Source organism: Equus przewalskii, chromosome 17 (genome assembly GCF_037783145.1).
Source record: "Equus przewalskii isolate Varuska chromosome 17, EquPr2, whole genome shotgun sequence".
NCBI lineage: Eukaryota > Metazoa > Chordata > Mammalia > Perissodactyla > Equidae > Equus > Equus przewalskii.
This window is the reverse complement of record NC_091847.1, coordinates 72,242,720-72,264,022: the sequence shown is the minus strand read 5'-3', so window position 1 is coordinate 72,264,022 and position 21,303 is coordinate 72,242,720. Positions and strand designations below refer to the sequence as shown.

Below are 21,303 nucleotides of genomic sequence, written 5' to 3'. Positions count from 1 at the left end.
TTTTGTGAGCTTATTTCCATTAATATGACGTGTTGGCTCCCCAACGTGTTTATGTAAATTGATAGTTGAAAATGATCAGAATTTTATTAGCCTGCTTCATGTATCTCCTCATTTCTCTGCACTCATAATATACTTCAAATTTTAATTAGCAGATGAGGACTATGAGTATTTGTCATACATATTTTAGTCTTACAATTAACATAGAAAAATAGGCTTGATGTTAAGTCTTGTCTCCAAGCAAAAAGCTTCCTAGCTAGTAAACTAAAATATTTTAAGTGCAAATATTATTCATTATGTTATTCCTTACCTTATAAAGTCAAGACAATCCTAAACTGTCTTTTAATTGTATTAGGTACTTCCCCCTCCAGCTGGTTATGTTCCTATTCGAACTCCAGCTCGAAAGCTGACAGCAACTCCAACACCTTTGGGTGGTATGACTGGTTTCCATATGCAAACTGAAGATAGAACTATGAAAAGTGTTAATGACCAGCCATCTGGAAATCTTCCATTTTTGAAGCCTGATGATATTCAGTACTTTGATAAACTTTTGGTAAGTGATAATAGAAATAAAATATTTTTTATTTAGGAGTTACAAATCGTAATGTTTCAAGCTATCTTTAAATTTTTTTCTTTTTACTATTAGGTTGATGTTGATGAATCAACACTTAGTCCAGAAGAGCAAAAAGAGAGAAAAATAATGAAGTTGCTTTTAAAAATTAAGAATGGAACACCTCCAATGAGAAAGGTAAATACCAGTTAATTAAATCATCATGTTCTTTGTAATTCTGTTTAGAAATTTATAGTTAACCTCTTCACCTTTACCAAGGGCATAGAATGAGGAAAAGAAAGATGTGCAGTATGAAGGATTTAGCTTTTTAATCAAAGAATATTATGCTCATAAGGATGTTTAAAAATGAAAACATGCTGAAGGCTCTAAGACAATTAGTGGAATCATGCGAGGAAGTGTATTAGCATCATACGTGGCTTGAAGATGGGCGATCCTGTAGGGGAAGTTAAGAGGGTGTTTTATGTTACGTCCCTGTGGCTCGTGTTCTACTAAATTACTCTTTTGGAATTAACTGAAAATATTGAACTTCTGTCATAGGAGTTCACACTTCAGAGTAATTTTGATGGGAGCGAACTCGTGCTACTACTGTCTGTGAAGTTTACACTAAAATATTAAGTAACAGAAAATCATGGAGTAATTTGTTCATTCAAAATGCTTAATTATAAAGAAAGACACCTTTTACTCTTTTTTTCCCCCCAGGCTGCATTGCGTCAGATTACTGATAAAGCTCGTGAATTTGGAGCTGGTCCTTTGTTTAATCAGATTCTTCCTCTACTGATGTCTCCTACACTTGAGGATCAAGAGCGTCATTTACTTGTGAAAGTTATTGATAGAATATTATACAAACTTGATGACTTAGTTCGACCGTATGTGCACAAGGTTGGTTTGTTGTTGTCCTCAAGTAGAGTTTCTCATGGTTTGGTATGTTTTAATATAAAAGGAATTCATGGGTTTTTTTTTAATAGCTTATTTTGTGTATTTGTGAAATTTAAAAATTCTAAAAAAGTAATACCCGATGCTATGCATTCAAAATAAAAAGGGAAGTTTCACCCCCTTGTGCAAAACACTCAGAGTTAACCAATGTTAACACAGAGTTAACCAATGTTAAATTTACAACTTCTCCCAGACCTTTTTCTTTGCACAAGCGTGCATCACACATAGACAAACAGAAGTGTACATAGATGTGACCTTTTGCTGTCTTTACCATAATGGGTTTGTATTATTCATATTTTTCCTTTGCTTTTATTGACACTAGATTAGGATGAGAAAATGTTTCTACAGCATACCATTTAGTCCATTTAGTGTTAAGAACCATTTTTTTGCTTGTGGTAATTACGACTTACAGTTGTAACATGCGGATAGATGTGTAAGTTATCTTTTTTAAAATACTGAATATTTGTTAGTTTATGTGGTTAACAGTTCTCCCAAATTTTCATATGGAGTTTAAAATCGTATAATTAAAATTCTTAATTTGTCTCTTGATTAACAAAGTCCTGTAGTTATAAACTTCCTAGTAAAATGGTTTTGTATACTTGTGTTTTTAAATTACATAAATGATATGCTATGATAAGAATATTCCCTATATGTATTTAATTCTGTTACATGAGTATGGCGTCAGTAATTGTGTGAAAACATAGCTCCTTCTCTTTTTCAGATCCTTGTCGTCATTGAACCGTTGTTGATTGATGAAGATTACTATGCTAGAGTGGAAGGCCGAGAGATTATTTCTAATTTGGCAAAGGTATTTACGTTAATTGTATTTCTAGAGAAGAAAATTTTATATCTGTTGATGGGATTATTTGGTTATAGAAGGAAGTGGTTGAGGGTTAATGTTATCAGCTCATGACCGTGTCCTTTTTCGTTGGCCTTTCAGGCTGCTGGTCTGGCTACTATGATCTCCACCATGAGACCTGATATAGATAACATGGACGAATATGTCCGTAACACAACAGCTAGAGCTTTTGCTGTTGTAGCCTCTGCCCTGGGCATTCCTTCATTATTGCCCTTCTTAAAAGCTGTGTGCAAAAGCAAGAAGTCCTGGCAAGCAAGACACACTGGTATTAAGATTGTACAGCAGATAGCTATTCTTATGGGCTGTGCCATCTTGCCACATCTCAGAAGTTTAGTTGAAATCATTGAACACGGTAAGTTCTAATATAACTTTGTCTATCTTTCATAAGATAGGTGTTTTGAAATTTTGGCTGCTGATTTAGAGAAATGGAAAGGCTTTAACTACATAAACACCGTATAGTTTATGATGGGATTTGTAATATCTCCTAATAGGCTGTGGTTCATATGGGCTTTTGTTGAATTTTGTCTAATGTGCACAGATTCTGCAATTTGACTAAATGGTTAGATGTATTGCTAGAATTTGAATGATGTTGTGGCAGTTAGGTAACATTGCTTAGTTAAAACACCTGTGTTTGGTTTTCTAGGTCTCGTGGATGAGCAGCAGAAGGTTCGGACCATTAGTGCTTTGGCCATTGCTGCCTTGGCTGAAGCAGCAACTCCTTATGGTATCGAATCTTTTGATTCTGTGTTAAAACCTCTGTGGAAGGGTATCCGCCAACACAGAGGAAAGGTAGGTCCACCAATTCGATTTTATTTTTCTTTTGATGTCTGCTCACTGATGCTAAGGTGCCCTAAATGGAATATACTAAGGATATGCATATTTTATTTTGAAATAGGGTTTGGCTGCTTTCTTAAAGGCTATTGGGTATCTTATTCCTCTCATGGATGCAGAATATGCTAACTACTATACTAGAGAAGTGATGTTAATCCTTATTCGAGAATTCCAGTCTCCTGATGAAGAAATGAAGAAAATTGTGCTGAAGGTAATTGTTTCAAATTGTTGTTCATCTAAATTGGGTGTGTTTCATGGTTCAAAGAGAATTTTAAAGCATTTTTTAAAAAACGAAACTATTGTATATTAAATCTGGACTGTGTTTACTAATATTATTTTTTAATCTTTTAGGTGGTAAAGCAGTGTTGTGGAACAGATGGTGTAGAAGCAAACTACATTAAAACAGAGATCCTTCCTCCTTTTTTTAAACATTTCTGGCAACATAGAATGGCTTTGGATAGAAGAAACTACCGACAGGTGAGCTTTTATTGTAAAAAATATTTTCAGAAATTCTTTCAGCTGATTCTCTAGTCAATTTGAATGCATGTTACACATAATTTTTTGCCCTGATTACCTCACAGTTTGTATGTGCTTGATTGTAAAATGGAGATGGATTTTAGTCAGCAAATTAACTTCCATTTTGACTTTGCATTCTAGGATAAACACCCAGTTATGAGTTGAGTCTTTGTCTAGTAAATGAAACACTTGGTCTGGCTAAGTGAAACAGATATACAGTCTTATCTTGATTTTTAATCACCTTGATTTAGACTCACAGTAAAATCTTTTTCGGAGCCGGCCTGGTGGTGTAGTGGTTAAGTTCCTGTGCTCTGCTTTGGCAGTCCAGGGTTTGCAGGTTTGGATCCCAGGCACAGACCTACACACTGCTCAAGCCATGCTGTGGAGGCATCCCACATACAAAATAGAGGAAGACCGGCACAGATGTTAGCTCAGTGACAGTCTTCCTCAGGCAAAGGATGTTAGCTCAGGGCCAATCTTCTTCACCAAAAAAAAAATTTCTTTTTAGTCACTTTTTTCTTAAGGTTTTTCAAATTGGAGTTAATCCTTCTCATCTTACTAGCTGGATAGTACTTTCGAATGTTCAGTTTTTGTAATATCTCTCTATTTTCTTGAGAGAGCAATAAATTTAATACTTTTTCCTCCTCTCTTTAGTTAGTTGATACTACTGTGGAGTTGGCAAACAAAGTAGGTGCAGCAGAAATTATATCCAGGATTGTGGATGATTTGAAAGATGAAGCTGAACAGTACAGAAAGATGGTGATGGAGACAATTGAGAAAATCATGGGCAACTTGGGAGCAGCAGATATTGATCATAAACTTGAAGAACAACTGATTGATGGTATTCTTTATGCTTTTCAAGAACAGACTACAGAGGTAATGATACTAATTCTTATGGCAAGTTGCCACTGACTTTCATGTCTGTAAAAAAGCATATTACTTTTTTAAGCAAATATTGTCACTAAAAAGCAATTTAATTTGAAAGAATTTTTTAAATGCTCATGTTCTTACTCACTTGGCTTTGAGGAAATATTCTCCTACCTCAAAGTTTTAGATATGGTTTTGTTTAAAAAACTAAATATTAACATATTTCAGCTTTAGTCACAAACTGAATTCTAGTTTCCACTGAATGTAGTTTCTTAATTTAACTTAGTTTTTCTTTTTTAGGACTCAGTAATGTTGAACGGCTTTGGCACAGTGGTCAATGCTCTTGGCAAACGAGTCAAACCTTACTTGCCTCAGATCTGTGGTACAGTTTTGTGGCGATTAAATAACAAATCAGCCAAAGTTAGGCAGCAGGCAGCTGACTTGATCTCTCGAACTGCTGTTGTCATGAAGACTTGTCAAGAGGTAAACTTTTGTGTCAGATTCTTATTTCTTTGCCAGATGGTTTAATGTGAATAGTAACATTTTAACATTACTTGTTTTATTACAGGAAAAATTGATGGGGCACTTGGGTGTTGTTTTGTATGAGTATTTGGGTGAAGAGTACCCTGAAGTGTTGGGCAGCATTCTTGGAGCACTGAAGGCCATTGTAAACGTAATAGGTATGGAGTTTGCTGGTCACGTAAGAATTTGTTTTGTCTTTTAACTTTCTTTGGTTTTTGAAGGTAAAATACAGAATCATAATTTAGGAGTTGAGTAGTGATTTCTGATGCTTTGTTTTAAGCACTTGAAAATTTTAGTTAAGTCAGGGGATGTCACAAAAGTCTTGTCTCCCAAAATCCACTTATATTTTACTTTAAAAGAGAAAAGAGGGCAAATTTAGGACCTGCAAGAGAGGTGGGAATAGTCACAACTGAAAAATCTTTGAAGTCATAGAATAGAGGACCCTAACAAAAATTAGCGTCTCACCTGAAGCATATTCTGTGTAGATAGGGAGAAGACCGCTCATAAGTTTCAGGACAAAAGAGTAGATATTTACTCAACCTTGAACTAGTAAATGATTATCGCAGGTTTTTGTGCTTGATAATCAAGTTCCAGGAACATAACCAGGGAGAAAAAAGTAAATTGCTCAAGATTATCTTATCTTTATTTCTATCCAATTCCTTAAAACTGTCCATTCAGTTTTCTAACTCAAAGTAAGACGTGTATATTTCAAATGCTTTTAGGTTTGGAGAGCTAAGATTTTATTTTTAAAGGGCTTTATGATGAAGTGAACAAATAGTCTCTTGTGTTTAATCCTTTATTCTGATTGAGCGTGACTGTTGCAAAAGTAACTTCTGCAGAGTTTAGAGAGGGCACAACAACCTAGCAGGTCATGTAGCTGGCTGTGATAGCCAGTGTTTTTCTCATTTTAGCAAGGGGTTTTTATGCAGTATAGGAGATCTTTGAACCTTTGCATTTATGTATAATCCCAGTTCAGCCCTGTCCTCTACACTTGAAGATAGCTACTTGCTGGAAATCAGTTACGTGGCCACTTGTGGGGCTCTGGTTTGCAGGGAGTTATAAACCATATTGTTGGTCCAGGGAAACATGGGAAAAAGAATGGAGAGAGAATCAGAGCAAGCAGTTCTAGTTAGAGCAAGAGCCCCTGCCAGCTGCCTCCTTTTTTCTCTCTTCATAGGTGTAAATACCATCCAAGTATGCCCTGCATTGCAGGGAGACTGGAGATCTGTTTGTTTTGCAGTTAAAGGGTAAGGGGGCCCTTTCTGGAAAATTTTGCTTTAATTTACATGTCTACCTCTGGCATATATTGTTGTGTATGGCCGGAACATAAGCTGTCCCCATATTTTAAATATCAGTGTACAAATACATTTCAGAACCAAATAAAACTTTTTTTGTTGTTGAGTATCCATCATTCTTTAAATCACTTCGCTAATTTTTTTCATTTCTGTGCATAATCAGAAGTTGTTAATAAAACGTTAAAAACAATTCTGAGTCTGGTCAGAATCTGGGGCTTTTTTTTTTTCCATAGGCAGCTGTAAGTTTATATTTATGCCTAGTCATGTATATTACATTACTAAATAAAAGGTAAAATGAACAAAGTTTGCAGTTTAAATGTTGATAGTGTGTTGACTTCTATTAAATAGGTATGCATAAGATGACGCCCCCAATTAAGGATCTGCTGCCTAGACTCACTCCCATCTTAAAGAACAGGCATGAAAAAGTGCAAGAGAATTGTATTGATCTTGTTGGACGTATTGCTGACAGGTAAGCAGATTACCTAACATTTTTATAAGCAGTTTTGGTTTTCACATTGCAAATTTGCTTAAGGTTGCTAACCTAATTATATATGGTCAGGCTATCCAGTATTAGTATTTTCCATGAAATTTCTATTTGGGTGGTAATGGGGGAGGTGGCAATATAATTTTAAGACTAAATCATCCTTTCTGAAGAGGTAATAGTATTTTTACTTAATGCTCAAAATGAGTTGGATCATGTTTTGAGAACTGAATTTGCAAATTTGCCTTTTAAAACTTATTGTCACAAAAAAATTAACTTTTTTTCTTTAAATTAGGGGAGCTGAATATGTCTCTGCAAGAGAATGGATGAGGATTTGCTTTGAGCTTTTAGAGCTCTTAAAGGCTCACAAAAAAGCTATTCGTAGAGCCACAGTCAACACTTTTGGTTATATTGCAAAGGCCATCGGGTGAGTATTTACTTCCATATGTGTATTTTTTTACTTTATAATCAGCCCTTTGTGGTGTTGAAAAATGGTTCTGTTTCTGTAGAAATCTCTTTTAAGGCATGGTGTGAGTAATGCAGCTGAGAAAGCACTTTGTTTAACCACTGACCTTCAGCTTTTGAAATTCTCTTTTTAATTTTCAATTGAATTAAAATAGATGGGAAGTTGTAAAATTTTATTTAATCACACCAGATATTAACAGAGAGAAGCTACAGTTTTCAGAATAATTTCAAAGTTTTGTTGGTCCTTTTTTGAAAATTTCTTAAAACATTAAGGCGAGTTCTTAAAACAGCATAATTTAAGCCTCATGCTAATGCCTTATGTGTTTTTAAAATATTTTTCTAAAATTAATCAACAGACGACTGAATTATAGCTATTTTATTAGATAATCTGTGGTTATTTGCTTCCACTCCATCAGAACCACACTAGAAGAAACAGTCGTTGTAGAAAATGAGGTATTACACATGTACGTGTGGCTTAATAACAAAGGAAATGTTTTTAAGCAGTAAAACATAAAAGTCAGATTAATTAGTTGCCTCCTCCCCTTTTTGGTAGCAGTGATCTTTATTTTAGTGGTGATGTAGTCAAGAAATTGGCCACAAATAGCTGTTGTGCTAACTTTTTTAGGTCCTGTGTCCTCTCAGTTTGTGATAAAATAAATGCTTGAAGAAGGAGCATAGATACAGTAAAGGTGTATGGAAGGAAAGATAAGAAGAGGAAAATAGATTTGTGTGTTGTAGCCTGGAGACCACAGTTTGGGTGCTACTGTAAGGTTGCCTGGCTCTAGTGGCAATATGTTGACCACTCAAAGAGTTACTCGGTCTAAACATTCAATTTCTTTATATTTCAGGAAGTTTGCTAAAGACTGAAAATTACATTTGAAAATGAATCCATTTGAATTTTTTTCTTTAAAATGGGTGTTTTAATTTAAAGTTCTTAAGTAGAGACAATAATGGCTGGTGACTTGAAAGTATTGTATTTTATTGTAAAGTTACTAAGTTCCCAGTGATTGCTTACCATAAAGTTTCATTCCTTTGCATTTTTTCTTTTTCTTCCAAAGAAATTTTGACTTGTAATCTGTTTGCTGACACATTTGTTTTTTTCAGCCCTCATGATGTATTGGCTACACTTCTAAACAACCTCAAAGTTCAGGAAAGGCAGAACAGAGTTTGTACCACTGTAGCAATAGCTATTGTCGCCGAAACATGTTCACCCTTCACAGTACTACCTGCCTTAATGAATGAATACAGAGTTCCTGAACTGAATGTCCAAAATGGAGTGTTGAAATCTCTTTCCTTTTTGTTTGAATATATTGGTGAAATGGGAAAGGACTACATTTATGCTGTAACACCCTTGCTTGAAGATGCTTTAATGGATAGGTAAGTGACTTGCACTAAATGTAAGAAAGTAGTTACAGTTCTTCCTTTCTTTTAGAACTTATTGAAATAATTATTGTATGACCAATTTCTTGTGACGCAGGTAAAGAAGGGGAATACTGCCTGGCTTTTTATAAAACTGTAAATATGACTATAGTTATCTTCAAATAATATGTATGATATAGTAGTTCCCTAAATTTTCTCTTCCAAGTGCCCCCTCTTTTAGGCTAAATTCATTTCAAAAAACAGTAATCGATCAGCTTTTGTTTTAAAAATTAAAGTCAAATATAATTAGAGGAAATGATGAGCATGAACTTCTTGGTGTAGCAAAGAGTCCTGATCTTTCTACATTTTTGTCATTCAGGTGAAGCAAAAATATCTGTTAGGCTTTTGAACTATTGAACTTAGCCTGCCAGAGCCACACGATGCCATTGCAGGCCCCGTTTTTCAGATGGTGGCAGCCGATACAGTACTGCTTGAGTTATTTGACAGTCAGCTTCCTGATGTCTTTAACCATCTAGACTGACATATAGCAGTAAACACAAAAGTAACTGAAGAATGTGTAAGAGAAAGTTCGAGTCCAAGTAGTAAGGGAAAGGACTGTTTCGTTGGCTCTTTATTTTTCAGGAAAGCTATCAGGAAGATGTCTTTATCAAACATATCAGGAAGATTTCAGGAAAGATACTCAAGTTAGACCCCATTCAGTTACTTTTATCTACAGATTAAAATTACTCATTAATGACCTTTCAAAAGGGAGACTTAACAGGACTCAGCAAGTTATCACAAGGTATATGTGCAAGATATGGAAACAGAGTAAGAATTGTGCTTTGTAAAAGCCTATCACCTGGGGCCCAGTACAGTAAGAGTAAATCATACTCATACTCGCTCCGTATTCCTCACTGAGATGCGCCTCAGCATCATAGTGCAGTCATTGATGTATGTGACCTGCAGTTAAAACTTAGGTTCTGTGTACCAGTAAGCTGAGGGAGAAGCTCTGTCAAAAATTACCAAATGAAAAGAAACAGTACTTTATTTGGGAAATTTACTAGTGAAGAATATACTGCTTCACTATGATACCCAATAGATTAAACATTATTATGGTAAATAAGGAATGAAGATACCAGTAAGTTCAAGTATTTTTTTTTCTTACACCTTTAAGGTACTCTTACTACCTTTGAGGGCAAAGAGCATAAAATCATTTTTATACCCATCACAAACCCGTTATCTTATATTCATACTCACTTGAATAATTGTGAAATGAATAACTCAATGATTTGTAAGAAACAAATTCAGTTAACATGGGAGATGTTAAAGTTCTTATCTCTGTAGGTTTGAAAAAATTATTGATGGTTCTTCTTTTTCCCCAAATTGAGTTCTTCAGTGAAACAAAATTTACAAGGGAAGGGATTGAATTTTAATTTAGTTATCTGTTGTATACTAGTGTCAAATTACTTTCAAAGATTTAAAATGAAATATTGTTAATTATTGATATGTAAGAGTCATGTATCCCCTTTTTAGCAGCATACTAAAAGTATACTGCATAGGGCTCTCTTGCTCATATTCCTTTCAAAGGTTAATTACAAAATACAGCTTATTTTTGAGCCACGGTGAGGTTTGAGTCATCAAAGCAAAAATTCTCAAGTAGAATCCTAGTCATTCTAAAGGCATTTTATATCAGATACATGAGGTGTGAGGATGACTCTGAATCTGTTCCATGCACTGAATTTCTAACTTAGTTTCTAATGAACAGGCAAATATTTCCTATTAAACTAAGATTGTATCTTAACAAAGCATCCACCCTCCATTACAGGGACCTTGTACACAGACAGACGGCTAGTGCGGTGGTGCAACACATGTCACTTGGGGTTTATGGATTTGGTTGTGAAGATTCGCTGAATCACTTGTTGAACTACGTATGGCCCAATGTGTTTGAGACATCTCCCCATGTAATTCAGGCAGTTATGGGAGCTCTGGAGGGCCTGAGAGTTGCTATTGGACCATGTAGAATGTTGCAGTACTGTTTACAGGTAGGTTAAAAATTTTCAAAAGATTACTCAATGAAAAAAGTAATTTGGATAAATTAAATCCCTATTCCTAATCATAGTAGCTGTATTGTGCCATATGGGAAAACAGTTGTAGGGAGAGGGGGCTTAGATTTTGTCTTTGCCTACTGCAGTTTTAAGCAATTGTCAGGGCTGTTTTCTCTTAAAGGGAAATGTTTGGAATCATATCTTTATGGTTTGTTTGTTAGTTGTGTTAAGGTTATGTATGTTTTTGAAACTGAAATAATATAACCTCTTAATTATTTTAGGGTTTGTTTCACCCAGCCCGGAAAGTCAGAGATGTGTATTGGAAAATTTACAACTCCATCTACATTGGTTCACAGGATGCTCTCATAGCACATTACCCAAGAATCTACAATGATGATAAGAACACCTATATTCGTTACGAACTTGACTATATCTTATAATTTTATTGTTTATTTTGTGTTCAATGCACAGCTGTTTCACACCTTAAACTTGCTTCAATTTGGTGATGTAAACTTTTAAACATGCGGATCAGTGTAGTACTGGTCATAGAGGAAGAGCTAGAAATTCAGTAGCATGATTTTTAAATAACCTGTCTTTGTTTTTGATGTTAAACAGTAAATGCCAGTAGTGACCAAGAACACAGTGATTACACACACTATTCTGGAGGGATTTCATTTTTAATTCATCTTTATGAATATTTAGAATTCATTCCTTGTGTTTAAAGGGAATGTTTAATTGAGAAATAAACATTTGTGTACAAAATGCTAACTTGTGTGTGTTTTTTGAACATGACTTGTAAAATGCGGAAATTTGATAAAGTATTGGTTTGTGTAGAATAAGTGGCTTAATTTCATTTTCTGTCACTTGGCTTATAGAAAGTAGTTAGAATACAGATTATATAAAGTGATGGCATCTTTCTCAAAATTCCATTGTTCTGTTGATAATGACAATGAGAAGAGTAGCTGTGGGAGTGTTCACCTCAGACTAGCACAACCATTCCATCACCCTAGGAAATATAGCACCTGTGCTGAACTGTCTTGAATATTATTTTGCACTTACATAGCGCCTTTCATCTCTTGATTTCTCAAAATGCTTTATGAACACGTTTAAGGGAAGTGATTCAAGTCACCAGCTCTTAACGAGTCTGTGCTTAGAAAGTGGGGAAAGTATCTATTTCAAAACTGCCTTCTACCTATTGGGAGTGAGGCCACCTAAGTAATGCTAATAGAATAAGACAATCTTTGGGTTCTTTTCCGTGTCATAGGCCACTACTCAACAATGTATTTAGTAAATACCTGTTAAGCACCCACTGTATACCAGCCACTGTGCTTAGAATAGGGGATGCAAAGGTGCTTTTGACTTGCCCCTTGCCCTTAAGAAACGCAGTGTGATGGTAAAGGGGAGATCCATCTAGTTACATAGTGCTTATGTGCTGTGATAGTACACAATGGCAGCAGCTAAAATGCCCACGTTTGCGTAGTTGTACATTTAGTAATTAGGTAATAAGTTGAGGTGTTAAGCATAAACCAAAATACCACTTAATTCTAGAGGAACCAAGTATTAAGGCAGTACTTAGATTTTTTGGTAACTATTTTATTTTCAGCTTTTCCTAATTTTCTGGCCACGAATTTCTTAGTTTTAGTCCTTTTACTACTAGCTATTTTGTTTTGTCTCCCTATGTTGGTACTTCTGTGAACTCTGACGGGAAATGAGATTCTGCAGCAGCGTAAGCCTGGGATGGCTCTGCCTCTGTAAGGAAAATGTTATACTGGGACTCGGAGGTTGGTTCTTTGAACTGGTAACGCTTGGGGCTCCCCGTTTGGAGGCTTACATGAGAAACAGCTTGTAATTGACTTCTACAAAATTGATATTGAGCATTAACTCATTCTCCAGGCAGAATTTCTAACTCCTTATTGTCCCTTAAGTGACATAACTGTGACATGCCAATGTGTACTAAAAAATTTCCAAAATCATGTTTCTATTAGAAGTTTTTATAACAGTATCCCCCATGCAACTTTAAATGTTGCTGTTCTCTATAGTTGATATGAAATGACCTTCAGTAATAACTAATCATGAAAACTGAAGGATATAATTAGATTTCAAAGTCAAAATTTGATCTCAAACCAGTCTTGGGAAAATTTAGTTATATTTTCACTTCAGATACTTGCGTGACTTCAGTGTTCTTGGGCCCTTGCTATTTATGAAAAGTAGCAAAGTGAAGGAGACAACTGCAGCTTACGTGACTTTTTACTGATTCAAATAATCTGAGGATAGAGATGTGAGAGAAATACTGAAGGCTAGAACCTTAAAAGTTGGGACCAAATAGAGGCTCAAAGATGTTTGGATTGTTTTATATGCTTATTGAATAAGGGAAGCATTTTGTGATATACTCATGTGAAAGACGCTATGTGAAGTTTTACCTATCTTTCAAGGACTTTTTCTTTCTCATTTTCTTTTAGTGTTTCTTAAAGCCAAACTAAGCAGGAAGAAATTAATGTTCTTAAAGGGACAGTGGGTGGGTTTTTCTGTGGGCTTTTGTTGGTTTTTTCTGTGGGCCCTCTAATGGAATTGATCTCTTTGGCTGTTCAATTTTTTCGTATTGTATTTTTTAAATTTGTTGTACGGTGCCCTGTGAGCATCAAGTACCACCAGATGAATAAACTTATATATCTAAAGTCTTAGCCCAGTTTTTAATCTTAGTTGACTCTGTTATTGGACTACACTTTGTTGTGGTTGTGCCATTTTAATATTGAGCTCTTTGGGTTGTTTTCCAAACGAGAACTTAATGTTGAAAAACCTAAGGACTTTTTTTATTATTATTAAATAAGAAACTGAAAAAGACAGTTGTAGCTAGAGTTTCACTTGTTTGGTTCTTTGGTTTCTAATGCTGCTTAAATCCCATAAGGTTAACCACAGCCGTCACAGGGCTTTTCAGTGGTCATTACTGACGTGTTGAGCCAGATACATCTTCATTGCAATGGCATTGCCCTGGGCGTTATAAGATGTTGAGTAGCATCCCTGACCTCTGTCCACTAGCTGCCAGTAGCACCCCCATCGCGGTTGTGAGAACCAGAAATATCTCCAGTAGTGTCTCACGTCCCTTGAAGGGCAGGCAGAATCTCCCTAGGTTGAGAACCACTCAGACTGTTTGAGCAGGACTCTCGTATGTCTAATAAAATTAAAGCATGATGTGTAAAGCGTATCATTTTAGGCAGCAGTTGCTTAGGAAGTAACTTGAAATACTATTTCGCAAATACTTGAATACTACCTTGGGTAAAGCTCTGCATCAGTCCTGGGGAAAGCAAGCTAAAAACATGTAAGATGTCGATGCTCTCTGGTCCTCAGAGCCTCTTGCAGCACAGTTGGAGCCAGGTGCACAGCGCAGGGGCGGGAGCACTGGTGGCTTGATGCTCCTTTTGGAATGCAGTTGTTCAGGGGCCTGGTTGTCACCTGTGAGGGCTGGGGTGTATGGTATGATTGGAGGAGGAAGGCAGGCAGGGCACAGAGACACTTTTAAAAAAACATGGATAGGAAGCCATAGAATTTAAGGCAACTTGATAGAGAATTTAGATTCGCAAGGTAGTCAAGATTTATAGGCAGGAGGGAGTAAGTTTAGAGTATAGGTCAGTGACATTTCTAGCATTCATGCTAGAAAAACTTTAAAAAATTTATTCTTAATAGTCTATTTTGTAATCTAAAAAGAATATAAAAGGACATACTTGCATGTTACGTGGGACAGATAGACTTTGTTTTTTATGGCCTAATACTAAATTTTTTTGGAAGGAGATTTTTAGCAAGTGAGTGAGAGGCTCTAGAGGGGATTTAGTCTGAAGTGTTATCCTGGAATATCTTTGTGCTAGGAAGAAACTTGCAAATAGGATCAATTGTTAATTGTTCCTATGTCTAACTACCCCCGAACTTTGTAAAGTTTTTCCAATATTGAGAAAAGTTGAAAGACTAGTACAACGAACACCTGTATATTCTCCCTCTAAATTCAACAATTAAAATTTTGGCTCATTTGCTGTATATATGTTTTTAAAATACTGTAATGAGACAGTTCTCTATCAGTATTACTGTAGAGAAATTTGGGGCTAGATGAAATAGAGGAGGCTGATGAGCGAAAGAAAGCAGGGAGCTGCTTGAATGAGCTGCTGATGAGATGGAAACAGGTAGAAGTCAATCCCTAGAGGGAGGGATTTTCTTCAATGGGAAGAGAAACATCTTTCTCCGAGTCTGAAAGGAAGACAATGGGGTGGGGGATGTAGGCATGAAAAGTTTGTCCGTGGCATGCCAGAGTCTCAAAACAGAAAAGCAGTTTTATTGCTACATTAGAAACAGACCTAGAGGAGGAAAATCAGACATACAAAAAATTCAAAACAATTGAAAACCCTGGTAAAGAACAACTGGTGTCTATAGTATGTAATATTTAGAAGATGTAATATGCAACTGAATGATCTGCATGGTTTTGATCACCAAAGCAGAATATAATTTACACGTTCGGAAAGAAAATCACTTAGCATCAACATGATCACCAAGGAAGAAACAGTTCGTGTACCAAGTGGTTAGGTGGTTGCTGCTCAAAGTGTGGTCTGGAGATGAGCAGCAGTGGTCTCACTGGGGGCTTTTTAGAAACACGTTAGACTCCACCCCAGACCTACTGAATGAGGGTCTGCATTTTAATAAGATCATAGGTGATTTATACGTACATTAAAGTTTGAGAAGCAGTAGTTTAGGGCACCACTCCATTCCCATTGTGGTAATGATATGGTAATAAAAGGGACAGAAGTGCTTGTTTAGGTGTGGAAGCAACTGGGCCTATGGACATAGATGGCCAAGAGGTGATCAGAACACTCCCAGGATGGTACTTTGCTGAAACCTGGGTGAAATCAAAATGGGACAAGAGGAGAAATTGTTGTATTAAATCAATTGCTTTTTCCCAATAAGGCTGTGCTTACGGACTGAATGTGTCTCCCAAAATTCAAAGGTTAAAACCCTAATTCCTAATGCGATAATATTAGGAGATGGGGTCTTTGAGAGGTAATTTAGTCACGAGGGTGGAGCCCTCAGGAATGGGATGCGTGTCCTAAGAGAAGATATAACTAGCCCTCTCGACTCTGCCTTGTCAGGACACAATGAGTAGATGGCCATCTGTAAACCAGGAAGCAGCCAGGCTCTCACCAGATGCTGGATCTTGCTGCCACCTTGATCTTGGACTTCTGGCCTCCAGAACTGTGAGGAATAAATGTTTGTTATTTAAGCCACCCAGTGTTTGGTATTGTTACAGCAGCCCAAACTGACTAAGACAGGCTGGTTAGGTCAATGTAGTTAATAAACCTCATAGGTGTTTATCCACATTGCTTCTCCTCCTACCTTCTAGTTGACATGGGTTGTAGGAGAACATTGGACTGAAGGGATAGAGGCTCACTCTCTTGAGCTGGTCTGAGCTGGACTGGGGCTAGAGCCAGAAGCCTGTTGAGAATCCTCTCCCTGCCGTTACCAAGCCCCAAGAGAAGAGTAGAACAGGGAGTCCAGATAGTACAGGCTTACCAGTTGGCTCTGGAGTTTGTCATAGCCAAGTCCTGGATTCATAACCTGGATATGCTGCTTAGTGGCTTTGTGACCTCGGGCAAGTTATTTGATCTCTCTATGCTTCAGTCTACTAATTTGTAGAATGGGGATAATATGAGTACCTACTTCAATAAGTGGTGGTCCTTGGGAAGATGAACTGAGATAATGCCTATAAGGTAAAATGCCTAAGCATAGTGCTTGACAAAGGTAACAGCTGTTGCTGTAAATATAGTTCATGAGAGAGGAGATCTCTGTTGTCATTGCTGAAATTAGAGGGGATGGAGATTGGTAAGTGGCTTGAGGAAAAGCACCCTGGAAACAACTCGAGGGAATAAGAGAAGGAACTCCTTGGGGACATTTAAGATTGCCTGATAATCTCAAGAAATTCCCAGGCGTTCTCTACTGTCGCTCGCCAGCCCAGGTGGATGGAGAAAGTGGAGGTGCAATAGTAGGAGCGAGAGGAGTAGGGGATTCAAGTTGAAGACTTGAAAGCGTAGATTTGCTGTTCAAACCTTAAATCGTTTTAGAAGGAACTGGTGTTATTCAGTGGTCAGAAGCACACTCCTCGAACTTTATTTCTCTGGAGATAGTGACATGATTCTGCCTCAAATACTTAACTAATGAGATTCGCAGTTCAACACATTTTCGTTTTTGGATGGGCATTTTTACATTTTCATTGCATTGAATAATCTTGAACAAATGGCCTTTTTGGTTTATGAAATCATGCATTTAAGGGTATTTGTGAAATGTATTCTCAGGGGTGTAAACAAAGTATCTGCAACTTAAGTCATGAGGACTTCCTTCATTCACTCATTTACTTGACAAATATTTACCAAGTGCCTACCTCTTAAAGGTGAGCTGCTGTAGGTGTAGTTGACAAGGTCCTTCCCTGAAAGATAGTGGGGAGAATATTGAAGTAACAGTAATAGAGGAGATAATGCTAAAACAAAGCTGCAGGTCAAGTTCTCAGAGAGTTCAGAGGACAGCTTCCTTCATGTGGGAGAGGGAGGAGAGAAAGTGTGGTTAAGAGGGAGCTTGAGGAGGAGGGAGCACTTGAGCTTAACTTTTGGGGAAAAGTTAGAATTGCACATACGGTGTTGGAAGGGAAGGATGAAGAGCATTGACAAAGGAGTGGAAGCTTGGGTTGTGTCTAAGAAAGCGTGGACTGGGGGCAGCCCTAGTAATAAGAAATAGTAGAAGATCAGATGCAGCCCCAAGAAGTTAGGGCCAGTATGTGACATGTCTATTCAAGTCTGAGCCTCCAGTACCAAGTACGGTTCCTTTCTTACTGGGTACCCAGTACGTATGTACTGAACAGATGAACGAATGAGATGTACTTTGGCTTCAGTTTATGGAAAGCCTCCAAGGCTGTTCTTTATAGGCAATGGGTAACCACTGAGTATTCAACATTCATTTATTCAACAAATATTTATTGAAGGTTTTAAAATAGGGAAAGAGCATGAACGGAACCATGTTGCAGGAAGATCAATATCCCTAGTTCATTTCCTTGCCCCAGAGCATAGATTTGTACAAAGAGTTTATCCAGCAAGTGTTCTCAGAACAGAATTAGTTCCAAGAAGACACTCAGACTGACCAAATTGTGGCCCCCGCCCAACACCTTTCTCCCATCTCCTTAACTGTAACTGTGGCTTTGCTGGGTTTGGCCTCAGTGCTAGCCAACCAGTGCAGGAGAACATGGGCCAATTGTGGAGGGAAGCGATATCGAGTTGGTTTCATGTTCTTCAAATTACTTGCTTGTTTGCGTCTTTCCCTAAAAATCTAATCTTTAGGGATCTGGAAGGTATTAGGAAAATGATTTTTTATACCACAAAGGGATCTAGAATATTCTCTATTTTTCAGGGGAAATGGTTACTAGTGAAGCTTCCAAAAGACCATGGCTGATTTGACGGGCAGGCCGAGGGGCTTCCTGGACATTTTCCACATGAAGACTTGGGATGGATGAGCTGTCAGTGTAGTTCCTGGTATATGGCATTACAGCACTCTGGCCAGCCCCCCCAAGAGACCATGTGTTCATGTCGTTAACAAGGTAAGGAAACAAGCAGCTAATGTTCTGCACATTTTCATAATAGTTCTTTGTTTCCACTGGAAATTATCCATGGATCCTACTTTTTAATATTTCTCTTAGAGGAAAAACAATAGCCTCTTCTTTATAGTAGAGAAAGGAAGTCTCTTCAGTAAATGGTGTTGGGAAAACTGGACAGCCACATGCAAAAGAATGGAAGTAGACCATTGTCTTTTGCCGTACACAAAAATTAATGCAAAATGGATTAAAGACTTGAAGGTAAGATGTAAGGCCGTAAAACTCCTAGAAGAAAATATAGGAGTACACTCTTTGACATTAGTCTTAGAAGCATCTTTTCAAATACCATGTCTAATCAGTCAAGGGAAACAAAAGAAAAAATAAACAAATGGGACATCATCAGACTAAAGAGCTTCTGGAAGGCAAAGGAAACTAGGAACAAAACAACAATACAACCCACCAACTGGGAGAAAATATTTGCAAATCATATATCCGAAAAGGGGTTAATCTTCAAAATATATAAAGAACTCATACAACTCAACAACAACAAAAAACCCAATCAAAAAACGGGCAGAGGATATGAACAGACATTTTTCCAAAGAAGATATACAGATGGCCAACAGACACACGAAAAGATGTTCAACATCACTAATCATCAGGGAAATGCAAATCAAAACTACACTAGGATATCACGTTACACCTGTTAGAATGGCTATAATCACTAAGACAAAAAATAACAAATGTTGGAGAGGATGTGGAGAAAAGGGAACACTCATATTGCTGGTGAGAATGCAAACTGGTGTAGCCACTATGGAAAACAATATGGAGATTTCTCAAAAAATTAGAAATACCATATGATCCAGCTATCCCAATACTGGGTATTTATCCAAAGAACTTGAAATCAACAATTCAAAGAGATTTATGCAACCCTATGTGCACTGCAGCGTTAGTCACAATAGCCAAGACATGGAAGCAACCCAAATGCCCATCAACTGATGAATGGTTAAAGAAGGTGTGGTGTGTATATATACAGAGGAATACTACTTAGCCATAGAAAAGACAAAATCATCCCATTTGCAACAATGTGGTTGGACCTTGAGGGTATTATGTTAAGCGAAATAAGCCAGACAAAGGCAAACACCATATGATTTCACTCATATGTGGAAGATAAAGAAACACATGGACAAAGAGAACAGATTAGTGGTTACCAGAGGGGAAGGGGGTTGGGGGATGGGCACAAGGTCAAAGGATAAAGGGTAGAGGGGTAAAGGGAAAGAAAAATAAATGGTATTTAAAGTTTTTTAAAAATAGCCTTTTCTTGCTCTTATAAGAAAAATTTGTAAATAGATATTAACGTTATCAATCACTTCTGTCCAAGAAATGTTATTAAAGGGATCAAGCTACCTAGTCTGTTGATGCAGTCAGTGGGTCCAGTCCACAGAGGTTACCAGGGCCTCCCTACCTGAGCTCTCTCTCTGTCTTCAAGGGTCCCAAACCATTTGGACTTCTGGGGGAAGAAAAAGTGGTCTGAAAAGGGATGGATGATAACTATTATTTAATATTTTCTTGGATAAAAAATAAAAAAGACATGAAGGAAAATCCTTTTTGAATGCAATGCTGGTTTCTTGTGTGCTGAAATTTTTATCTTGCTAGTTTTATAAGAATCACTTAATTAACTGGAGTCTAGCAAAGAGAAGAGAATCCTTCCTGGCTTTGGCAAGGTCCTAAAACAGTGAGATATGCGCAAATAAAGAATGTGCTCATGATTAGAACCTTGGTATTCAAAAGGAAAAATTATGAAACCTAATTCATTCGATAGGCAATTTAACAACATGCCTTACATATGGTTAGTGCCTTGTAATTTCTAAAACTCTTTATCTTCTGCTTGCTCATTTGTTCCTTACAACAGCCTTATGAAGTAGACGTTGGTTATGCCCATTGTATAGAGGAGAAAGTGAAGGCCCAGGGAGGTTACAGTGGCAGTGCCATTATTTGAACCATGGCTGGTCTGACTCCAAGCCTATACTCTTTCCACTGATGCATGTGTGTAGTGTTACTTTTAACCATTTTAACTATCAAAATTAGTTTTTGACCCTGTTATTCTGGACTAATGAGAAAATTATCATTTTTTTGGAGTAGTATCATTTTCTTACCAAAATCCTTTAGGACCGATAAAGTCAAAGGAGTCACCAGGAGACGAGGAGAATGGAAAACCTTATTATAGCGCATTGGAGTAAATGCATGTTTAATGTTTGATGGAGAGTGAACTAAAGGGAGAGAAAAAATTAAATGGAAACATTTTGCCTAAAGGCTGATCAAAGGGAAAACATATGACTCATTGAAAGATGATGCGCTAAATGGAAATGAGATAAATAATGCAAAACTGTAAATGATTAATGATTGGTGGGTGTGTATTCTGACAAAACTTCTTTCTGAGGTGAAGCAATATGCCCAGCACTGAGAGGAAAGAGGGGAAAGGAGCACTAAATTTTAAGTATCTCCATAGGTTGAGTTTTCAAATCCCATAGGTGATCACTGAGGTTTTTCCTAGGTGTTTCCTTCTGTTGTCTTGGAACAGTAGCTCTGATTATGTGCAAATCCTTATTGGCTCTTTAATGGCTCCCTTTCCTGATTCAAGTCTTAAGATGGCGGCTTAGTTAGCTAGCACAATCTTTCACCTCTCATGGATGTAAATGGAACTCATGCAGAACACAGGGCAGCTGGCTCGCACTTTCGTGAGATTTTTTGCTCAACTGGCCACCTTAGGAATCCCTTGCTCTCCTTTTTCTTCACCTGTGGTCTGGCTGTACTCTGAGGCAGTGAGATGAAGTGGCCCCAGGGCCGGCAGTTGTCAGGCAGAGGAATGGCAGCTGGGCTGCAGGGCATAAGCTCACCGCATAATTCACTTCCCCTCTTGCTGTGGCCTGAACTTGCCACCCTCTCCTGGGCTTCC

At 37.3% G+C, this 21,303-nt stretch overlaps 1 protein-coding gene across 5 annotated transcripts in view; it reads left to right on the top strand.

The window, feature by feature from the left end:
• The window catches only part of SF3B1 (splicing factor 3b subunit 1), a 59,398-nt gene extending 47,889 nt beyond the window's left edge, over positions 1–11,509 (top strand). For 2 of the 5 annotated variants that reach the window (XM_070580489.1, XM_008518171.2), the window contains 16 exons: positions 353–550; positions 644–745; positions 1,268–1,447; positions 2,223–2,309; positions 2,442–2,712; positions 3,004–3,149; positions 3,256–3,402; positions 3,543–3,668; positions 4,362–4,583; positions 4,875–5,057; positions 5,143–5,254; positions 6,740–6,860; positions 7,168–7,299; positions 8,442–8,714; positions 10,522–10,738; positions 11,023–11,509. In XM_070580489.1, the coding sequence (XP_070436590.1) occupies positions 353–550; positions 644–745; positions 1,268–1,447; positions 2,223–2,309; positions 2,442–2,712; positions 3,004–3,149; positions 3,256–3,402; positions 3,543–3,668; positions 4,362–4,583; positions 4,875–5,057; positions 5,143–5,254; positions 6,740–6,860; positions 7,168–7,299; positions 8,442–8,714; positions 10,522–10,738; positions 11,023–11,181 (2,676 nt within the window). In that variant the 3' untranslated portion in view covers positions 11,182–11,509. Of the gene's footprint in view, positions 1–352; positions 551–643; positions 746–1,267; positions 1,448–2,222; positions 2,310–2,441; positions 2,713–3,003; positions 3,150–3,255; positions 3,403–3,542; positions 3,669–4,361; positions 4,584–4,874; positions 5,058–5,142; positions 5,255–6,273; positions 6,344–6,739; positions 6,861–7,167; positions 7,300–8,441; positions 8,715–10,521; positions 10,739–11,022 lie in introns of those variants that run through there. The other 3 variants (XR_011528502.1, XR_011528501.1, XR_011528500.1) reach the window with 2 other exon arrangements.
• Positions 11,510–21,303: the final 9,794 nt, after the last annotated feature.